The sequence below is a fragment of the Girardinichthys multiradiatus genome, chromosome 12 (genome assembly GCF_021462225.1).
Source record: "Girardinichthys multiradiatus isolate DD_20200921_A chromosome 12, DD_fGirMul_XY1, whole genome shotgun sequence".
In the NCBI taxonomy this organism is placed as follows: domain Eukaryota; kingdom Metazoa; phylum Chordata; class Actinopteri; order Cyprinodontiformes; family Goodeidae; genus Girardinichthys; species Girardinichthys multiradiatus.
The window spans coordinates 19,025,759-19,044,189 of NC_061805.1; the positions used below are offsets into that span (position 1 = coordinate 19,025,759).

The 18,431-nt window shown below is 37.9% G+C and overlaps 1 protein-coding gene across 2 annotated transcripts in view; it reads left to right on the forward strand.

The window, feature by feature from the left end:
- Nucleotides 1-400: 400 nt before the first annotated feature.
- The window catches only part of gak (cyclin G associated kinase), a 35,544-nt gene continuing 17,513 nt past the window's right edge, over nucleotides 401-18,431 (forward strand). For both annotated transcript variants that reach the window (XM_047381536.1, XM_047381537.1), the window contains exons 1-10: nucleotides 401-781; nucleotides 3,598-3,659; nucleotides 5,560-5,619; nucleotides 7,121-7,235; nucleotides 11,358-11,500; nucleotides 11,613-11,738; nucleotides 12,837-12,926; nucleotides 13,037-13,172; nucleotides 14,750-14,862; nucleotides 16,121-16,199. In XM_047381536.1, the coding sequence (XP_047237492.1) occupies nucleotides 640-781; nucleotides 3,598-3,659; nucleotides 5,560-5,619; nucleotides 7,121-7,235; nucleotides 11,358-11,500; nucleotides 11,613-11,738; nucleotides 12,837-12,926; nucleotides 13,037-13,172; nucleotides 14,750-14,862; nucleotides 16,121-16,199 (1,066 nt within the window). In that variant the 5' untranslated portion in view covers nucleotides 401-639. The remainder of the gene's footprint in view (nucleotides 782-3,597; nucleotides 3,660-5,559; nucleotides 5,620-7,120; nucleotides 7,236-11,357; nucleotides 11,501-11,612; nucleotides 11,739-12,836; nucleotides 12,927-13,036; nucleotides 13,173-14,749; nucleotides 14,863-16,120; nucleotides 16,200-18,431) is intronic.

An 18,431-nucleotide genomic window follows, 5' to 3' on the forward strand; every position in this document is an offset into this window, starting at 1 on the left:
TTATCATTATCTCTCATTTGATAATAAACTGTAGCACTGAAAAATATGAAGAAAACATCTGACAATAAAGACTGACTAGGAGGGTAAAGAATAACAGCAGATTGATAAATATAAACTGATTGATTGATAAATATGTTTCCAATAAATACAACTATCTGATATAATATAAATACTTACATATTTTTACACAACACAGCTAATAAATACATATTTATTTACCAATTTATTTATGGATTCATTTTTCCCTTTGTGCTGTGAAATGAGTTTGATCGCATTTAAAATTTTTATTTTTTAAATTCTTTATTTATTTATAAGATTTTTAGATTTTATGTTAAACGAGGCACCTGATCCCACACCGGTAAGAGCCTTCATCAGGTCTTTCACGGTCACATGACTCAGTCCTGTCTGACGTCATTTTCACTCTTCACGGAAGCAATCGGCGCCGATATGATGGGTGCTTCGCCAGTTTAGCAGCAGGAAGAGGATGTCTGCTTTAAATGAAGGACTAATACCACCTGAAAATAAGACCATTTGTTAACGGAATAGGCCGCTAGAGAGTGTTTCTGTTGAGTCTGCACGGATTTCGGCCGTTCATTTCCTGTTCAAGAAGCGGCTCGAAAACGGACGCCAGATAATAAAATGTCCCTGTTTCAGTCGGCACTTGATTTCCTAGCCGGGCCCGGCTCGTCCGGAGGGGCCAGCCGGGACCAGAATGACTTCGTCGGACAAGTTGTTGAGCTCGGTGACATGAAACTGCGGATAAAACGTGTGATCGCTGAAGGTGAGAGAGTGTTCCACAGCAACAGACGTGACTGTCACTGCTTACAAACATGTATGCTAGGTAGCTGGCTATCACGCTAGCAACGTCAGTGGCTTTGGTTAGCAAAAGCAGCACTGTGACTCACCTAGCAAACACCTGGTGATAATTTGGTTTCGATCAGTTTGACCAGCTTTAAATTGATTGTTGAAATGTGGGCTATTGAAGGAAAACGATTTTAAGCTTGATTTGTTCGTTTTCATCACCTGTACGCCGCTGATGCACGACGAGTCCTGAACGCTGACAGCGATTTACATGTTTTTGGCAACACTATATGTGCTTTACTGTTGGAGACGTGGCAGCAATATACTAACACAGACGACACAAGGTTTTATTTCCCGATTATTATATTTGTACAAATAATCAAAACAATTTCCGATCTTTGCTGGATATTCTCGTGTGACCCCAGATACTGACAGCGACTGTTGGGTGGCATTTGAAACAGGATAAACGCCAAAAGCAGAAAGAAATGCAGAAAATAAGCATTTTTTCCCCCCTCTTTTCAGTAACTGTTCTGTTTGGCTTAGCAAAGGGTCTGCTTCATCCCTGTTTGTACTTGTATATTTCGGATAGAGGACATGTCTGAGCGAACAGATCGTTGCGTTTTTATGTAAACAAATACTTGTTTTGTGCTGTCTACAAAGTGGGAATCTACATAAGTGCTACCACGGTAAAAATTCTTCTGAATAAAAATATGGCTTGATGATATTACGGTAAATAACACAGACATTTGAAATACAAATTTATAACAAGATCAACTCGATTTTATTTAAAACAATAGACACAATTGGGCCTTTGCAAATAAGGCTTTTACATGTGTTATCAATACGATTTCTTTGTTTTGAAATAATTCATAGTCTTTTGCCAAAAAAAAAGATCAAAACACATAGCAGTCATTCAGTATTGTGCATAATATCATCCCATAGTTTCAATGCAGTGTTATATAATTAAACATTGCTGGAAATGTAGTTTCTCCTGTTGGACATATTTCCGAACAGCCAAATTTTGTAATTTATTTTTTAGAATGTTTTTAAGCACATTTTTCATCACCTGTACTGAAAGGAGTTAGTACTTCATAAAGACAAATCGTCCTCTGAAAGTTAAAATGTTCTTTGCCACCTCTCATGCTGTCTCAGGATGAATTAGTCTCAGTTGAATTATTGTCCTAACTTTACTGATGAGTGTTTTAAAAAAAGAAACCCTCATTGCTCTGTAAGATGAAACGAAAAAAAAAAATCCGTAGCAGAAAATTCTTGAACATAATAATATGAAAAATAGACGCCAACAATTGCTAGAATCAGTTAATATGGCCGACTGATAAATGACAACAGTGTTAGAAAGTTGACTTTCAATTCTGATGTTATCAGCTTGTCCACCAGCATTAAATGAACCGCTCTTGGATGGCCCATCAGAGGTTCAAAGAGACAAACTAAACCAGTGGAAGAGGAGAGTGGAGATCATTTTACATTAAAACTGCCCCCTTTTTCTAACTCGCTTCCTGCTGTTTGAAAGGTTTCTTTGTTGCTCTGTACCAAGATCCTTGGTTGGTTATACAATAAACGCCTCTAACCAGATGTTCTTGCAGGTGATCCTTTTTCAACTGTAAGCTGTTATGTTTTTTTACTAAATATATTTGCAAGATACATAAAATAAAACCAATATACTGCAAAAATTTAAATAAATAAGTAAATATACTGCAAGATTGTACTGTATTTAAGGGATTTCTAAAGATCAATAGCAGAGAAATATTGTCGTTTTAATAGGAAAAAAGAAAAAAGCAAAGCAAGGCTGGTAGTTGATTTACTCGTTGCTATGGTGACGATGCTCTTCCTTTGTTTAGACCATACTTTTGTTATTAAATAAAAAAGTAACACTAATTAAGCATCAAATTTGATAATAATTACAACTGAATAATAAGTAATTGTTATGAGTTTTGATATTCTGTTTGTATTTGTCTAAGCCTATTATTTGCCTTCCAATATAGACTAAAATTAATCCAAATCACACTTAGTTTTCAGGCTGCTGAATTCTAAAGTATTTCGCACAGACCTTTTGTAACATGTCCAAATCATGTCCTTCTGTCCTGCTGTATCATCTGTGTCAGATTAAACTATGTAAAAACAACTCTCTACCTTGTTTGCAAGGGTTGTGAACGCAGCCACCATCTTGCGACTAACCACTCCCTGAGTGAAAATGAATGTTTTTAGCAGGCCTCCGCTTAGACGCTTGAGGTTTAACAATTAAGCTGCAGCCAGAACCTTTGCTCTGCTTGCTTTTCAGCAAGACGTTTAAACGCAAATCACTCTTGTGGGGCAGCTCAGCTCAGCAATCTACGGATAAGACTGTGGTGATACTGTTACCTATAGATTAGAGCGCTGGTGGGAGGATCTGTCCAGCTGAAGTTCTGAGTGCTTTCTGTGGTCATGAGCTGCAAAGGAATTGAACTCCATGCCCCATGGAATCATCTATGTTCAAACAAGATGTTAAATAAGTTTTCTGCTTTGTTTGTTAACAGTGACACAAGAGCTTCCCGTCACCATTTTAACACTGAAAGTAATCCAGTCAGAGCAAGTTAGTCGTAATCACACGAAGTTGGTTTTGAACACTGATTATTGCACAGCAACACATCCCGGTCTGTATCATGCATTTTTGTTGCAGTGCACTGAACATTCCTGACTAATGATATAAGTTATTTGCCTCTAAATGCCATGAACACCAAACATTAAAATACCATAGGATTTATCTCTCTATAGTTTTGCTTAATTGTTTATGTGTTTTAGGTGGATTTGCTTTTGTGTATGAAGCCCAGGACATGAGCAGTGGGAAAGACTATGCTCTCAAGGTAAGATGAGTCATATGTCAAACTGCGTATTTTAAACTGATTTGTTGATTTAAACCTGTTTCTAAATATTACTACCATGTATGTAGAAATAAGATCAGCTTCTTAGAAAATTAGCTTTTCACTTTTTTATTCAGTTTTACTCCTGTTCAGTATGTTTTTGAACATTTGTCCACATTTAAATACCTGTAAATTTCAGGATTTTGACTTTTTCGGGCTGTTCGTTTTCATATCGTGTTCTGCCAAATCTGCGCTGTAGACAGTCTCCTTAGTATTGAGAATGCATGTGAGAATGCATCCATAGCAGCAGATGCATGTGGAAAAGAAGAAGAAAAATATCAAGTTCAAACCTTTGACCCACCGATCAAGCCTTTCATTTTCATACATCTTGCAATGATTTCTGGAGATGCAGCAGTCAAGAGATGTTGTGGCTGATTTCAGATCACTGACTCTGTACAGCTCTGACCGACTGACAGTGGCAGCTTAAATGATTTTTAATTATTAATACCTGGAGAAGACCTGACGTTACACTCTGTGTGTGTGTGTGTGTGTGTGTTCTTGTACTTGTTGCTGAGTGAGAACCATTTTTTGTATTTTTATCGCAAAGTGAGGACATTTTAACAAAGTGAGGACATTTTCCTGTTCCTCACTTTTTCAAATTCCGTTCTTGGAACAGGGGTTAGGTTTAGGACTAGGGTATGAATTGAGTTATTGTTAGGGTTAGGGTTAGGTATTAACTGGTTAGGGTGAGTTTAGTGTCAGGGTCAGGGTTAGGCACTAAAAATCAAGGAAAATGAATGGAAGTAACCGAAAAGTCCTCATAAAGATAGTAAAACACGGGTGTGTGTGTGTGTGTGTGAGATGACTGTTTTGCACAGCTCTGTAGTTAAGCTGGTTTTTACTGTTATTTCAAAGCAAAGATAAAATTATTGCATTGACATTTTAAACTGTTGTACTGGCATTTAGCATTATTAGTGCAGTTAGCGTTTCTATTAAACAGTCGTTTCTGTGTTTTTCCTGTAGATTTTACAGATCTGGTACCTTACATGTTGGGATTTCTTAAATTGCCAGTATTTCCTAACACATTCCATGACAGACAGAACTGAACTCTTCAAAATGATAAATGAAACACCTTTAATGTAATACATCCAGCCTTTCTGCTGGGATCCTCTCCTTGTTTCACAGCCAAGGCGACATTCCTTCATGGAAACAAACAGCTTTCTGTCCACAAGCTTTTACCGCATTTCTTTTTTAAACCCCTCCACGATACTGAAAAGAGCCAACGGAGTGGTTTTCCCTCAGTAACAACTTCCACATTGATAAGATCGTATTTTTAACTTCCACTTGTCCGATTACTGATCAGGGCCTTTAAAGCGTAAAATTGTCAGATTCTTGTCTCCAGCCATTTTCTCGGTGCACCTGTAATGTCTACAGGTTGTAATGAATGTAAGTTGGATGTTGAATGCTAGATTAACTGTGTTCAAATAGAGTTTTTGCTTCTGTTGGAGGTGTCTTCCAGTTAAAAGGCAGTTTTTCCTTTCTTCAGAGCATTAGACTAACTCTATGATATGGAACAGAAACTCCATTACAACACTGTAGCTTGTTGCCTACCTGGTAGCTACTATGGTGATCAAATCCCCAGTAGTTGTTCAACAACTGTTTATAAGGCTTGAAGGCACATCTCTAGTAGATTTAAAAGTCAGCTGTTTACTTTGATTGATTTTTTATTTTTTTATTTTAACGTGTTAAAAAAAGCTACTTACTTGGATTTAAATGCAGAATGAACGCATAGATGCTTTGACTGAGTAAAGGTGGAATGTTGTTTGTAAACTAGCGTTTTTGGCATTGATCATTGTTGCTACAAATGATTTTTTTTTTTTTTCTTCATATGTTTTTGTTTCAGAGGCTGCTGTCCAATGAGGAGGAGAAGAACAAGGAAATAATACAGGAAGTCTGCTTCATGGTATGATGAACCGGCCTTTATTTATTAAAATCATAATTCAAAATTTCCGCCTCAGTACAGAGCAGATGTTGTCATGTAAAACAGCCAAGTTAAAACTAAACCCCCATATTTGAGGTTTGTGGTGTAAACGTCGAGTTTAGTAAGCTGTTGAATAAGATATTATTTGTGTATTTAAAGTATTATCTATTGCAATATGTTGTGTTACAGTTGGATACCAATCCATTGACCAAAATGCCAGTTATTAGTAAACAATAGCTTACTCAATGTGTGACATGTTTGTTTTTGCCATCATACTCGGCATAATGTCAAGTACAGTCGTTGGAATGTTTTTGATTTGCAGTTAAAACCAGATATTTCCATACACTAGATAGAAAAGCACATTGTTTTACTTTATGACATTAAATTAGACTAAAACATTTTCTGTTAATAGGTCATTTATGCACACCAAAATAATTTCTTTTTGTGAAATGTCAGAATACTGTAACCCAGATGATGATGGCTTCTGGAGGCCATAGGTTCATCCTTCGGTATAATTTCCAGCTGCCAGTGTGCGCCATGTTCATCTGTTCAAATAAGTATAAACCGCATGGTAAAGTCCAGCCAGCATAACATTCATGAGACGGGTTCTGTGCAGCGGGGGAAGAATGTGTTTTAGTGTGAAATATGTGAATCAACTCCAGGACAAAAGGCTTGGACTTTGTGAAGATGCTGGCTGAAGAAGGGTGTCCTTATCCACAGTGAAACGAGTAATGATTACATTTTGCAAAGGTCCTCAGGGACAAAGACCTTGTCCTCTGGTGTGATGAAACTAAAGCTGAAATGTTTGGCCATACTGAACATTGTTACATCTAGAGAAGAAAGAGGGAAGCTTGCAAGCCTCACACCACTATCCTAACTGGGAAGTCTGGCGAGTAGCATGCATCATTTTGTGGGGGTGTTTTATGAAGCAACATCTTAAAACATCAGCCAGGAAGTTAAAACGTACCTCGGACAGTGACCTTAATGTCTCTGGGGTAGAGATAACAAAGCCCTCATTTCAGTTCCATGTTTGTCAGAGCTGAAAAGGTGTGTGTGAGCAAGGCGGCCATCAAACCGGACTCGTTACACCAGTCCTTTCATGAGGAATGGGTCAAAATTCTAGCAAACTATTGACCCAGAACGTTTGACCCCAGTCATACAGTTAAAATGTCTACCAAACACTTAAGAAAAAGTTTGCAAACTTCTGGATTTAAAGATCATTAAAAAGATTTTCTGTCAAATTCTCTTGCTCATTATTCTGACATTTAACAGACGGTAATTGTGGTAGTTCTATCTGTCCTAAAACAGAAGACGTTTAATCTGATTTAATGCCACACCGTGAATAACAAAATAATGTATCTTTTTTTTATGTTCAGTGTATATAAATATTCAGTGTAAACTGTGTAAAATGCCAAATGTGAGATGAGCCCTGACGTCACAGCGGTGCTTATGCTGTATGTTCTTTAACCTTCTGGCTTATTAGAAAAAGCTATCAGGCCATCCAAACATGGTTCAGTTCTCCTCGGCTGCATCAATCAGTAAGGAGGAGTCAGACACCGGGCAGGCAGAGTTTTTGATCCTCACCGAGTTGTGTAAAGGTAAATACTGACTCTCACTTCAGCACACGGACATTTTCCTAAATGTTAGTACATCTCTCTCTGTCCGCCTCATCGTACCAGACTCTAGGCTAATTTCGGGTGATGTTGCAGTTTCACAGGAAATCAGAAACCAGAAGGAACTGGTGATGAAAGTTGCCTTTTTTGTGGCCTTTTCTTTCCTGCTCTACTTTCTTTTGTTCTGTTACAGAAGTTCTGCTTTTCATTCAGCAGTTTTCACAACGTTTTAACACATGCCCTGGTTGTTAAAAAAAGAACAAGCATTAATGTTCAAAATCAGAAATTTATTTTCTTCATTTGTTAATATTTTTACGATAGATAGATAGATAGATAGATAGATAGATAGATAGATTTATTACAGACTCGTAGTCCAGATTACATAAAAAACAATCAATGATAAAAGAAGAAAAAAGAAGAAAAGTACATTAAAAATAAAATTCATAAAAAAAAACCCAACACTCTTAATCTTTTAGGAGGCAGTCATACCAATGTTTCCAATATACAGATGCATATCTTACTGCACTATATTTAATGTTAGTCAGCAGTAGGATAATTCTATTATTAGACTCATTTAGCCGGCAAATAAATTTATACATAAGCTTCCTTAAAGCACCCATCAAAGAGCTGACATTAGCAGACACAAACAGTTCACTGGCACTGCTCTATCTGGGCTTCTTTAACAAAAGTCTTAATGCATCATAATAAGCCACCTTCAATCTCTGAAGGCTGGCTTTTTTATAATTGCACCACAAGTGTGCCGTATACAGTGATGTACAATATGATCTAAACAAGTTCAGTTTAACTTCATCAGCAATATCCAAATTTCCGAACTAGAACATTAGCTTAAGCATATAACATTCGAACCTGACAGTAAATGTCCTCTTCATCTGATAGATGGTCTGTCAGCACATGACCAAGATATTTTACTTCATTTGAGATGTTCAGTAAGATCCCAGACAACTTAAATTTAGGAAAAACCCTATATTTGTCTTCTTTAGTGCGACATATCAGAATTACCCTTTTTGATGGGTTAAATTTAACATGATGAAGTTCACCGTATACCGAACACACATTAAGCAGCTTCTGAAGACCAGCTGAACTTGGACTAAAAACCACTAAGTCATCAGCATACATCAAGTGGTTTACAACTGTGTTTCCAACCACACAGCCAGTTTCACACAAATTTAACTGCTTAGAAAGGTCATTCATATAAAAATTGAACAATACAGGGGAGAGGATGCCTCCCTGTCTGACTCCATTACTGACCCGGAAGGGTGCAGACACACAGTTGTCCCACTTGACTTGCATGGTTTGATTGGCATACCAATAAGACAGACATCTCACTATATATCTAGGCACACCAGCTTGACTCAATTTCAAAAATAGTTTCCTGAGGTTTACCTGGTCAAAGGCCTTTGTGGCATCAAAGAAACACAGAAAGATCGTAGAGTTCTTGCTATTATAATTGCTCAATATTTCCTTTAGAACATACAGGGGTTGGACAATGAAACTGAGACACCTGGTTTTAGACCACAATAATTTATTAGTATGGTGTAGGGCCTCCTTTTGCAGCCAATACAGCGTCAATTCGTCTTGGGAATGACATATACAAGTCCTGCACAGTGGTCAGAGGGATTTTAAGCCATTCTTCTTGCAGGATAGTGGCCAGGTCACTACGTGATACTGGTGGAGGAAAACGTTTCCTGACTCGCTCCTCCAAAACACCCCAAAGTGGCTCAATAATATTTAGATCTGGTGACTGTGCAGGCCATGGGAGATGTTCAACTTCACTTTCATGTTCATCAAACCAATCTTTCACCAGTCTTGCTGTGTGTATTGGTGCATTGTCATCCTGATACACGGCACCGCCTTCAGAATACAATGTTTGAAACATTGGATGCACATGGTCCTCAAGAATGGTTCGGTAGTCCTTGGCCCATCTAGCACAAGTATTGGGCCAAGGGAATGCCATGATATGGCAGCCCAAACCATCACTGATCCACCCCCATGCTTCACTCTGGGCATGCAACAGTCTGGGTGGTACGCTTCTTTGGGGCTTCTCCACACCGTAACTCTCCCGGATGTGGGGAAAACGGTAAAGGTGGACTCATCAGAGAACAATACATGTTTCACATTGTCCACAGCCCAAGATTTGCGCTCCTTGCACCATTGAAACCGACGTTTGGCATTGGCATGAATGACCACAGGTTTGGCTATAGCAGCCCGACCGTGTATATTGACCCTGTGGAGCTCCCGACGGACAGTTCTGGTGGAAACAGGAGAGTTGAGGTGCACATTTAATTCTGCCGTCATTTGGGCCGCCGTGGTTTTATGTTTTTTGGATACAATTCGGGTTAGCACCCGAACATCCCTTTCAGACAGCTTCCTCTTGCGTCCACAGTTAATCCTGTTGGATGTGGTTCGTCCTTCTTGGTGGTATGCTGACATTACCCTGGATACCGTGGCTCTTGATACATCACAAAGACTTGCTGTCTTGGTCACAGATGTGCCAGCAAGACGTGCACCAACAATGTCACCCATTATGTTGTGTGCATTTCAATATTTTGAGCAAAACTGTGCTCTTACCCTGCTAATTGAACCTTCACACTCTGCTCTTACTGGTGCAATGTGCAATCAATGAAGACTGGCTACCAGGCTGGTCCAATTTAGCCATGAAACCTCCCACACTAAAATGACAGGTGTTTCAGTTTCATTGTCGAACAACTGTATATGCACAGATCAGTGCCATGTTTAGGCTTAAACCCAAATTGATTATTTGTAGACATTACTATATTTTCAAATCTTGGCAAAATAATTAGTTCAGAAATTTCAGATGGTGTACTTGCAAGGGCAATGGGTCTATAATTATCAGAGCTGCCAACTTTTCCTGCTTTGTCTTTTAATCACAGGAGATTGAAGCACCTTCATCAAAGATGCAGGAATAAAGCCATGCACAATAAAACCAGTGAAGCACAAGGCAAGAAGAGGAGCTAACCTTGAACTTGCAAATTTGAGATGTTCAGCAGAAATAAAATCCGTTCCTGTAGATTTATTGATGGAGAGTCTTTTGATTGCTTGATAAACCTCATGAGTTCTGATAGCTTCTACAAAATTAACATCAACCTGGTAGGGTTCACCCTGAACACAGGTAAATAGCTTTCTATAATGCTGTTGCCAATGATCTACAATCAGATTCGCCCCAGAGGCACCATCTTTCCATAAGGCTTTTATATCCTTACCTACCAGCTTTTTTGCCAAGGAATCCGCCCTCATGGTTTGCTCATTCTTTCTAATGAATCCTATAGCATATTTATATTTTGCATTCGTCAACTTTTTATGTTGAAATACAGGACCCTGTCTAGGTTTACCTACTAGAGCCAAAGAAGTAGTAGCTTCACTGGCTTCAGCATGATGTTGAGACACATATGTGTTCCAACCAGGCCTCATTATGATCATGGTATTACTTTTATTGTAAGGCAGGCTAGCTTCCAATAAAGCTTTAATTATATCAGAAAATAACCCGGATATATCAGTTTTATTCTGAATATTTGAACAATTACAGTCCGTGCATGTAACTGGCTCTCTTGGTAATGTAATGTTACATAACAATCATAACATTATTAAATCCTCCATCTGATATAATTGGGTTGGGGAAAAGAGTCAATATCGACAAAATTGTTAGGTAAATATATACCTAGCCAGATTTCTTTGACAAATGTTTTATTTTGTTATTTATGGACTCATTTGACTCCTGAACCTTTAACTAAAACTTATTATTTCCCAAAATATAATAAAAAAAAACTATTATATACTATGTTTGATTTATGCAAAATGATCTTTAACACATACAAAGCTTCTGTAATGTATCAATCAGATTAGTCTGACTTATAAAACAAAGCTAATGTTTTCTAATTGACGGTAGGTAAATAGAAAATAATCAAAACGCACATGAATGAAACATTTTCTTGATTCCACATCCCTGGTTTAGATTTTAGTCAAACGCAAAGCACCTTAGTAGGCTGATTTGAATCTGATTTAAACATTTGAATGATAAAAATATACGAATCATCGTTCATGTATATGCTTCTGTCTGCTCCGCCTCAGGTCAGCTGGTGGACTTCATAAAGCGTGTGGAGCAAAGAGCTCCTATGTCATGTGACACTGTGCTGAAAATCTTCTACCAGGCGTGTCGTGCTGTGCAGCACATGCACAAACAGAAACCTCCAGTCATCCACAGAGACCTAAAGGTGGGTCAGTCCCTGATAGCGAAAGGAGTGGATGATGCTTTAAAAGCAGGTTGAATGATAAGCCTGTTGATATGCAGTTGTGCTGAATAAGACTGCCTCTGATGTGTTGCAGATTGAGAACCTCTTGATTAGTAACCAGGGCACCATCAAGCTGTGTGACTTTGGAAGCTCCACCACAGTGTCACATTATCCCGACTACAGCTGGTCTGCACAGAAGAGGTCCATGGTGGAGGATGAGGTACACACACACACACACACACACACACACACTTCTCTAAATTCAAATTAAATAAGGGCAATGCATTGGTTAATGTCTTCACACTGACCCCATGAACAGAAACAGAAGTCAGTGATGTTCTGTTCCTCCTCATGTAAGTTATAGAAAGTTCTGCTCACGTATTGTGACTAAACCGTCTACTGCAGCCCTGGATTCCTGAAAAGTTTAACGGAAATCATTTTGTGTTTTCGAAATATTATGCTGTAATTGGGCTTCATACTGTTACTAACTGAGCTAGTTCAAGTTCTTCTAACTCTCCACTTGACGTGTAATTTTAAAATTATGTTTTTAATACTAATGCAGTAACATAATTGGTCAAATAAAATTATTTACACTGGGGTTCATTACTGTAGGTTCAGAGCAAATGCTGTTTATGTGACTGTGAATAACTTTGACCATGTTTGTGTTTTTTTTTTTTCTTTGAGGCATTAATTAACATTACACAATTAATAGTAGACATTCCTAAAAATAAGAAGACGGGGTAACAGTAGAGTTACCAACCAATGTCTTCTGTGAAATTCTGAGAATATTTAATAAATACAAAATTTACCAAAGAAGTATTTTAGAAGGTGACAGTTTTAATACATGTTTCCTGTGTGTGCAGTAAACTAGAATTAGCTGATGCCTCCATTCATCTCACTGAATAAAAACCTCTAGTAATCATATCTTGGTGTTGAATAGGAACCAGAAATCTTTGATTAAATTAACCAGCGGAAGCACTGATTGATCAGATTAATCATATTGATACCATAACCGCATAGATACGTGTGCATTACTGAGAGCTTTGCCTCAAATGACCACTCTGTGCAGGACACAAGAAATTGTAAATCTAATAATGTTTTCAGACCAGCAACAATAAATAAATTATTGAGCAAACAGCTGCTATGATACAGGGTTGTGGATGAAAAATGCCTAATTTTATCCTTTGCGAGGATAAGCAAACAATAAAATTCTTGTTTTAATTGAAAAAAAAGTTTCCACCAATGTAGTGGAATTTAAGTTTTCAGCATCTGGCTGTATCTGAATTCTTGTTTTGATTTCTCTTCTTTTTCTCTGCAGATTACAAGAAACACCACTCCAGCTTACAGAACACCGGAGATGATTGATCTGTACTCTAACTTTCCCATCAACGAGAAACAAGACATCTGGGTCAGGGCCTGGAAATTCCTTGCTTTTCTTTTTTTTTTTTAGGTTTCAGCCAATATTTAAAAATAAAAACTGTGTCAATTTACACTTTTACGTTCTGTTCTTCCATGCAGGCTCTTGGATGCATCCTCTACCTGTTGTGTTTTAAGCAGCATCCATTTGAGGATGGAGCCAAACTGCAGATAGTCAATGGAAAATACTCCATCCCTCAGAATGATGTCAAATACACTGTGTTTCATGACCTTATACGTACGTACTGCATGTTTGTTTTTTTTACCTTTATCTGGCTTGTTTCTTCTTTTCAGTCAATGAATTTTTTACTGCTTTGTCATTCCACGTTGCTTTGACAAATACATTTTTCTGGTACATTACATATAAAATTCAGTGTTTTGTTAAAGCCCATTTGGTAACTAAAACGCATCTTATCATTTTTTGGGAAAAGAGACTAATCATGAACTGGGAAATTTCAGATCAACCCACATGTGGAAAAAGTCTAATTTTGTCACTGATAATATACAACTGTTGCCATCAACAGAAAGCTTCTTGCATAATGGCTGGATATTTGAGAGCTGAAGTAGTTGTAGGACTGTGGTGCTGGTTCAGAAGGGTAATGTTTGCCTAGTTTATCCATTCCATAACCAGCTGTTGTTTTACCTGACTATAAAACCTTTCACTATAAGCCATTTGCATTTAGGGTTTTATTCTGGAGCAGGTGCTTATTTCTTGGTCGGCACCTCCCAGTCTGTAGCGTTTCAATGCCCTCTTCCTTGCGGAGAGAGGCACTGGTGTTCCGGTACTTTCCTGTTAATGGCAGACTTGAGCTTTGGTGGTTCCTTGGTTGTTCCTGAGCATACATACAGTTTGGTTCACATGGTTGAAACTTCGGCACAACTGTATCTTCTATCGGGACAATGATCCCATACACAACTAAATTAGCTTTGGCATGATTAAGCACACTAACAGTAGACTTATTTAATTACTTTTCCAGAGCCTCACCTAAACCCTATTGAAAATGTGTGAAGTATTTTTTAAAAGACAAGTTTAAGGCAGGAAACCAACCAACTTACCGATTATACCACCAATTCTGCCAGGTAGAGGCATCATGATTACACCACTAGCTTGTTAATTACTACAGAAATCTGTGGCTGAGGTGCAAGGTGGCAAGAAACATTTAACCAAAGGTTAGTGTGGGTTTATGTGTACAGTCATATTCAATAAATGAGAATATTATTGAAAAGTTAATTTATTTGAGTCCATCACTAAAGGAAACACATTATATAGATTAATTATACACAGTTCGATGATTTCAAGTCTTTATTTCTGTTAATTATGATGATTTTCCGCTTACATCTAATGAGAACATGACATTTAAGCTAAGATCATCACCAGCTACCTGGTGTAGTCAGCTGACCAATAAAAACCAAAAAGTTTTAAAACAGATTTATGGGCTTAAGAAATTTATGTTAATACCAGGTTAAAGGTACTTTTAATCTGCCGCATGAGCATCATCTGAACGCATATTCTTCTAATTTATTGAATGTGACTGTATATCTGAGCATGTATGTATAATTTGACCCTGTGTGGACTACAGAAAATCAATGAAGTTTTTTGTTTTACCAGTCCATACTGGAAAAGAAATTGGTTAAATAAATCCTTAAAAGCTCCAAATTAGCGGCATTCCTGCCTGTGGTCGATCTCTGTGAACCTCTGACTGGAACTGTATACTTTTCTCTTCAATCGTAGTATATTTTTGCCTGCTCTGTTTTTAATATTTTCCTTTTTAAAATGCTTCTCTTTTGTCCTATCACTCGCTCCTTTTATTTTAGGTTCCATGTTGAAGGTGAACCCTGATGAGAGGCTGTCTATTACAGAGTTGGTCAACCAGCTGCAGGAGATCGCAGCTGCTCGCAACGTCAACCCCAAGTCTCCAGTTACAGAAGTGGGTGTCCAAACTTGTTTAAGTTAGGGGGGGGTCTCCAGATATTTGAAGTTGTTTCATAGAAATCACAGTTTTAGTGTGTTTTTGAGAAATTATCTTGCTTGCCTATAACTGCTCATCTGTCTGCAAGCCTGTTGGAGGCGCCTGGCTCCTTCCGCTGTGTGCTCTCAAATTGCTGATGCGGTTCCTATTACCAAGTCTCTCATACAACACATGCACTCTGTGGTGGCACAAAGGAGTCAGTTTTCTCCTTTTCTGGCTCCTTTCTTACTAGCTGACAAACTGCTCTTAGCTGCAGACACGTAGAGGTTTAAAATCCATAGACTAAATTTGATCTGAAACATGAAATGATAGTAATATGTTTAGTGGTATTGTTATTGTATAGGCAGAAATCATTTCTAATAGTGAGAGCACGGTCAGATTTAAAAATGTCTGTTAAATCCTATGATTTTTGTTTTTACTCAAGTCATTGTACTTGGTGTTAAAGCTGAGTTTAGTTTGAAATCTGCTGGTTAACAAGGACTCATTCCTTTCTTCATTCCTTTAATTCTCATAGAGGGGTCTGGATCAGTGTCCAGTATCCTCCACTAAATCTTCTACAAGTAAACAAATAGTGTTTTGGGAGATTTTTTGGGCTAGGAGCAAAGTAGTTCACGGAAAGTTCACCTAAATCTTTCCAAATTTCATACTAAAATCTGAATCCCAACCAGGCCGATAAGTGTGTGTACGGGAGAGGGAAGGTAGGCAGATTTGGCGATCGCTGATCTGATTAGGGCTAAGAAAGGGTTTCCCTGCTGGACATAAGGAGATTAGGATCCTCCTGCCTCTCCTCCACTCTGTGCTGCAGTTCAGCTGAGACATATGGAGCTGCAGACTGTGAGACGTAGCAGAAAGGAGGAAACTTGGGGAATGGAGGAGAGCTCAGTACTGACTGGGATAAGTAATAAACAGCTGTTAGTGAAGAAAAGCGTGAATGCTACATGGCTGCATTTGGCAAATCTGGCAAACTGTCTTTTTTTTTCTTGTTTGCTTAATTTCTCTTCGTTGATACTTTAAAAGTATTTTTCTTTTCAAGTCTTTTCTTATTCAGACAATCTTCATCTGCAGCTTCATATTTTTCATTACATGAAGCTGTTCTGGTTGCAACTTTTTGCAGTATTTTTCTAACCCACTTTATTGTTTCCTCATAATTCATACAACAATGTTGAGCACGTATTACTGTTGGCGTCCAGTTTACGATGGCTATGAATGTCTACAGCTGCTGGAGCAGAACGGAGGATTCGGAAACAACGGCGCACAGCCACCCATGCAGATCCAGAGTGTCCACAACAATGCAGGTAAAGCTCTGCGTAGTAATGTTAGGATCTCTGAAGATTGCAGGTTTTTGAATGCTTTCAGACTCATTGAATATCCCTAAATCTCCGGTATTGCATGCAAACAAAGTGACAGATTATATGTTATTGATGTTGCATGGACATTTAAGATCCTCCTTTATTTGGTGTCCCAGAAAGCCCACCAATTCACTTATGGCAGTTCAAAGATCCCCAGGTGTTGCAGAGACTTTAAATGATGGATGGCATCCTTGTTTTCCAATATTCTTTCACGACGTTGAGCATAAAACTTTGTCAGAGAGGCCGTCAAATAAGGGTCTGAACAAGTAGACATTTTAGTGCCCCTTTCATGAGCTTTGAAAGCTGGCAGGCTTAGTTAAACTTTTTAATTGGAAACGAACAAAAAAATGGATCAGTTAAAAGCAATGTTGCACAATAAGACAACATATTAGAATGTGGAACTTGGCATTGGACAGTTACCAGTAATAAGGAGTATAACCTTTTAAAAATGTACTCTTTCAATACAGGTTTAACGGTTTAAGCCAGTTCCATTTTGTTTATTTTTCTTCATGGGAGATGTTTGCTGAAAGGAGGCCGCTACACTTCTGCCTTGCTCACAAGAAGAAAAAGAAAAAAAATCAGCAATTTACCAATAAATCTCTAATAAAAACTTAAAAACTTCCTCTAAAGTTAGCTGGTTTTGTATCTTTATTTTTACTTATATCTATGAATCAAAATGACAAAATGTGTTATTGAACATATATATAATAATCAATGTTATTGTTTTACCAGTTGTAGGTATGTTTGTTCCTGAACCATATTCACAGGGTGATGATGTAAAAAATGGTACTTTTACTGAAGGTTTTCACACTGTTAGAATCTGAAAGTGACCCATGCCCGTGTGGAACGGTGATAGCTTTTTATGTTTCTGATTATTTACATTGTACATAGATTCTCGCTGAAGACATCAGAACAACGAATGAATGCATATAGAATTATGTAACTACGGAAAATTGTAAAAGAACTTTAAATATGTTCTATTTAAAATTCCTTAAAGTAGCCACCCTTTGCTGTGATGACTGAAATGTTGACCTTTCTCTCAATGAACGTCTGGGAAGTTCTTTAAAGACACTTTGGAAAACTATTTCAGGTAACCTCCTCATGAAGCTCATGGAGAGAATGCTAAGAGAGCAAAGCAGCAATCAAAGCAAAGGGTGGCTAGTTTGAAGAATCTAAAATATAAAAATGTTTAGAGTTATTTCACACTTTGTTTACAACATAATTCAATGTTGGCTCATTCATAGTTTTGGTGAGAATCAACAATTTAAATAGTCATGAAAATAAAGAGACCCATTAAGTGAGAAAGTGTATGTAAACCTTTTGACTGGTACTGTATATAATATGCTAGATATTTGTGCCATCAGGACAGTTGTAAATATTTTTATATTAGAGATATTTGCATTTTAAATGATAGAATTAAACAAATAAGCAAAGTAGAAATCCCCGTGGCAAAACAAACGTTCCTATTTTCTTAATTGGAGGACCTTTGTGTTAAAGATAAGCCCTATTATTGTTTTTGTACATTTGCCAAAATTACCGTAATGAGCTTATCTTTTTTCCCAAACACACACACACACAGGCTAAGACACACACTAACACACACAGGCAACCTCCTTGATGCCTAATAAGAAGATTTCTGCACCACTCGTCAACCATCTGTTGGAAAGCAAACGTGTTTGTTCTTTCCTTTGACAATTGGCTCAAGGCCTGTCACAATAAGCAATAAATCAGTTAATCGCATGGATTAAATTAATTGCATGATAAATTAAAATGAGCTCAATAATTTCCATGTGCATGCTTCTTTTTCTTGTGTCTCCCTCTCCGTCTAATAAAGAGACTTGGTGACTCCTCGTTTCATTAGCGTAGGGAGGAGTGAACTCTTGCGTCAGGTACTCAACAGGCGCATGGTCTTGTTACGTACTTCAGAGTGTAGCATCAGAGCCCTGTGAGGAGTAGCAAGCCAGAGGTGCTCTAGTTGAGATTTGGAAAAACAGAGATGGAACTGGTTTCAAAGCCAATGCGTCAGCTGCAGTGTGGGAGCACTTTGGATTCAAACCGAATGACTGTGGTGAACCACACTTAACCTGTGCAAGCCGGTATGTCGCATTTGTTGTAAAACAGTAGCAACTAAACACGGCAATACAAGAAACCTGCATCTGTGCCTAAGACATATTTATC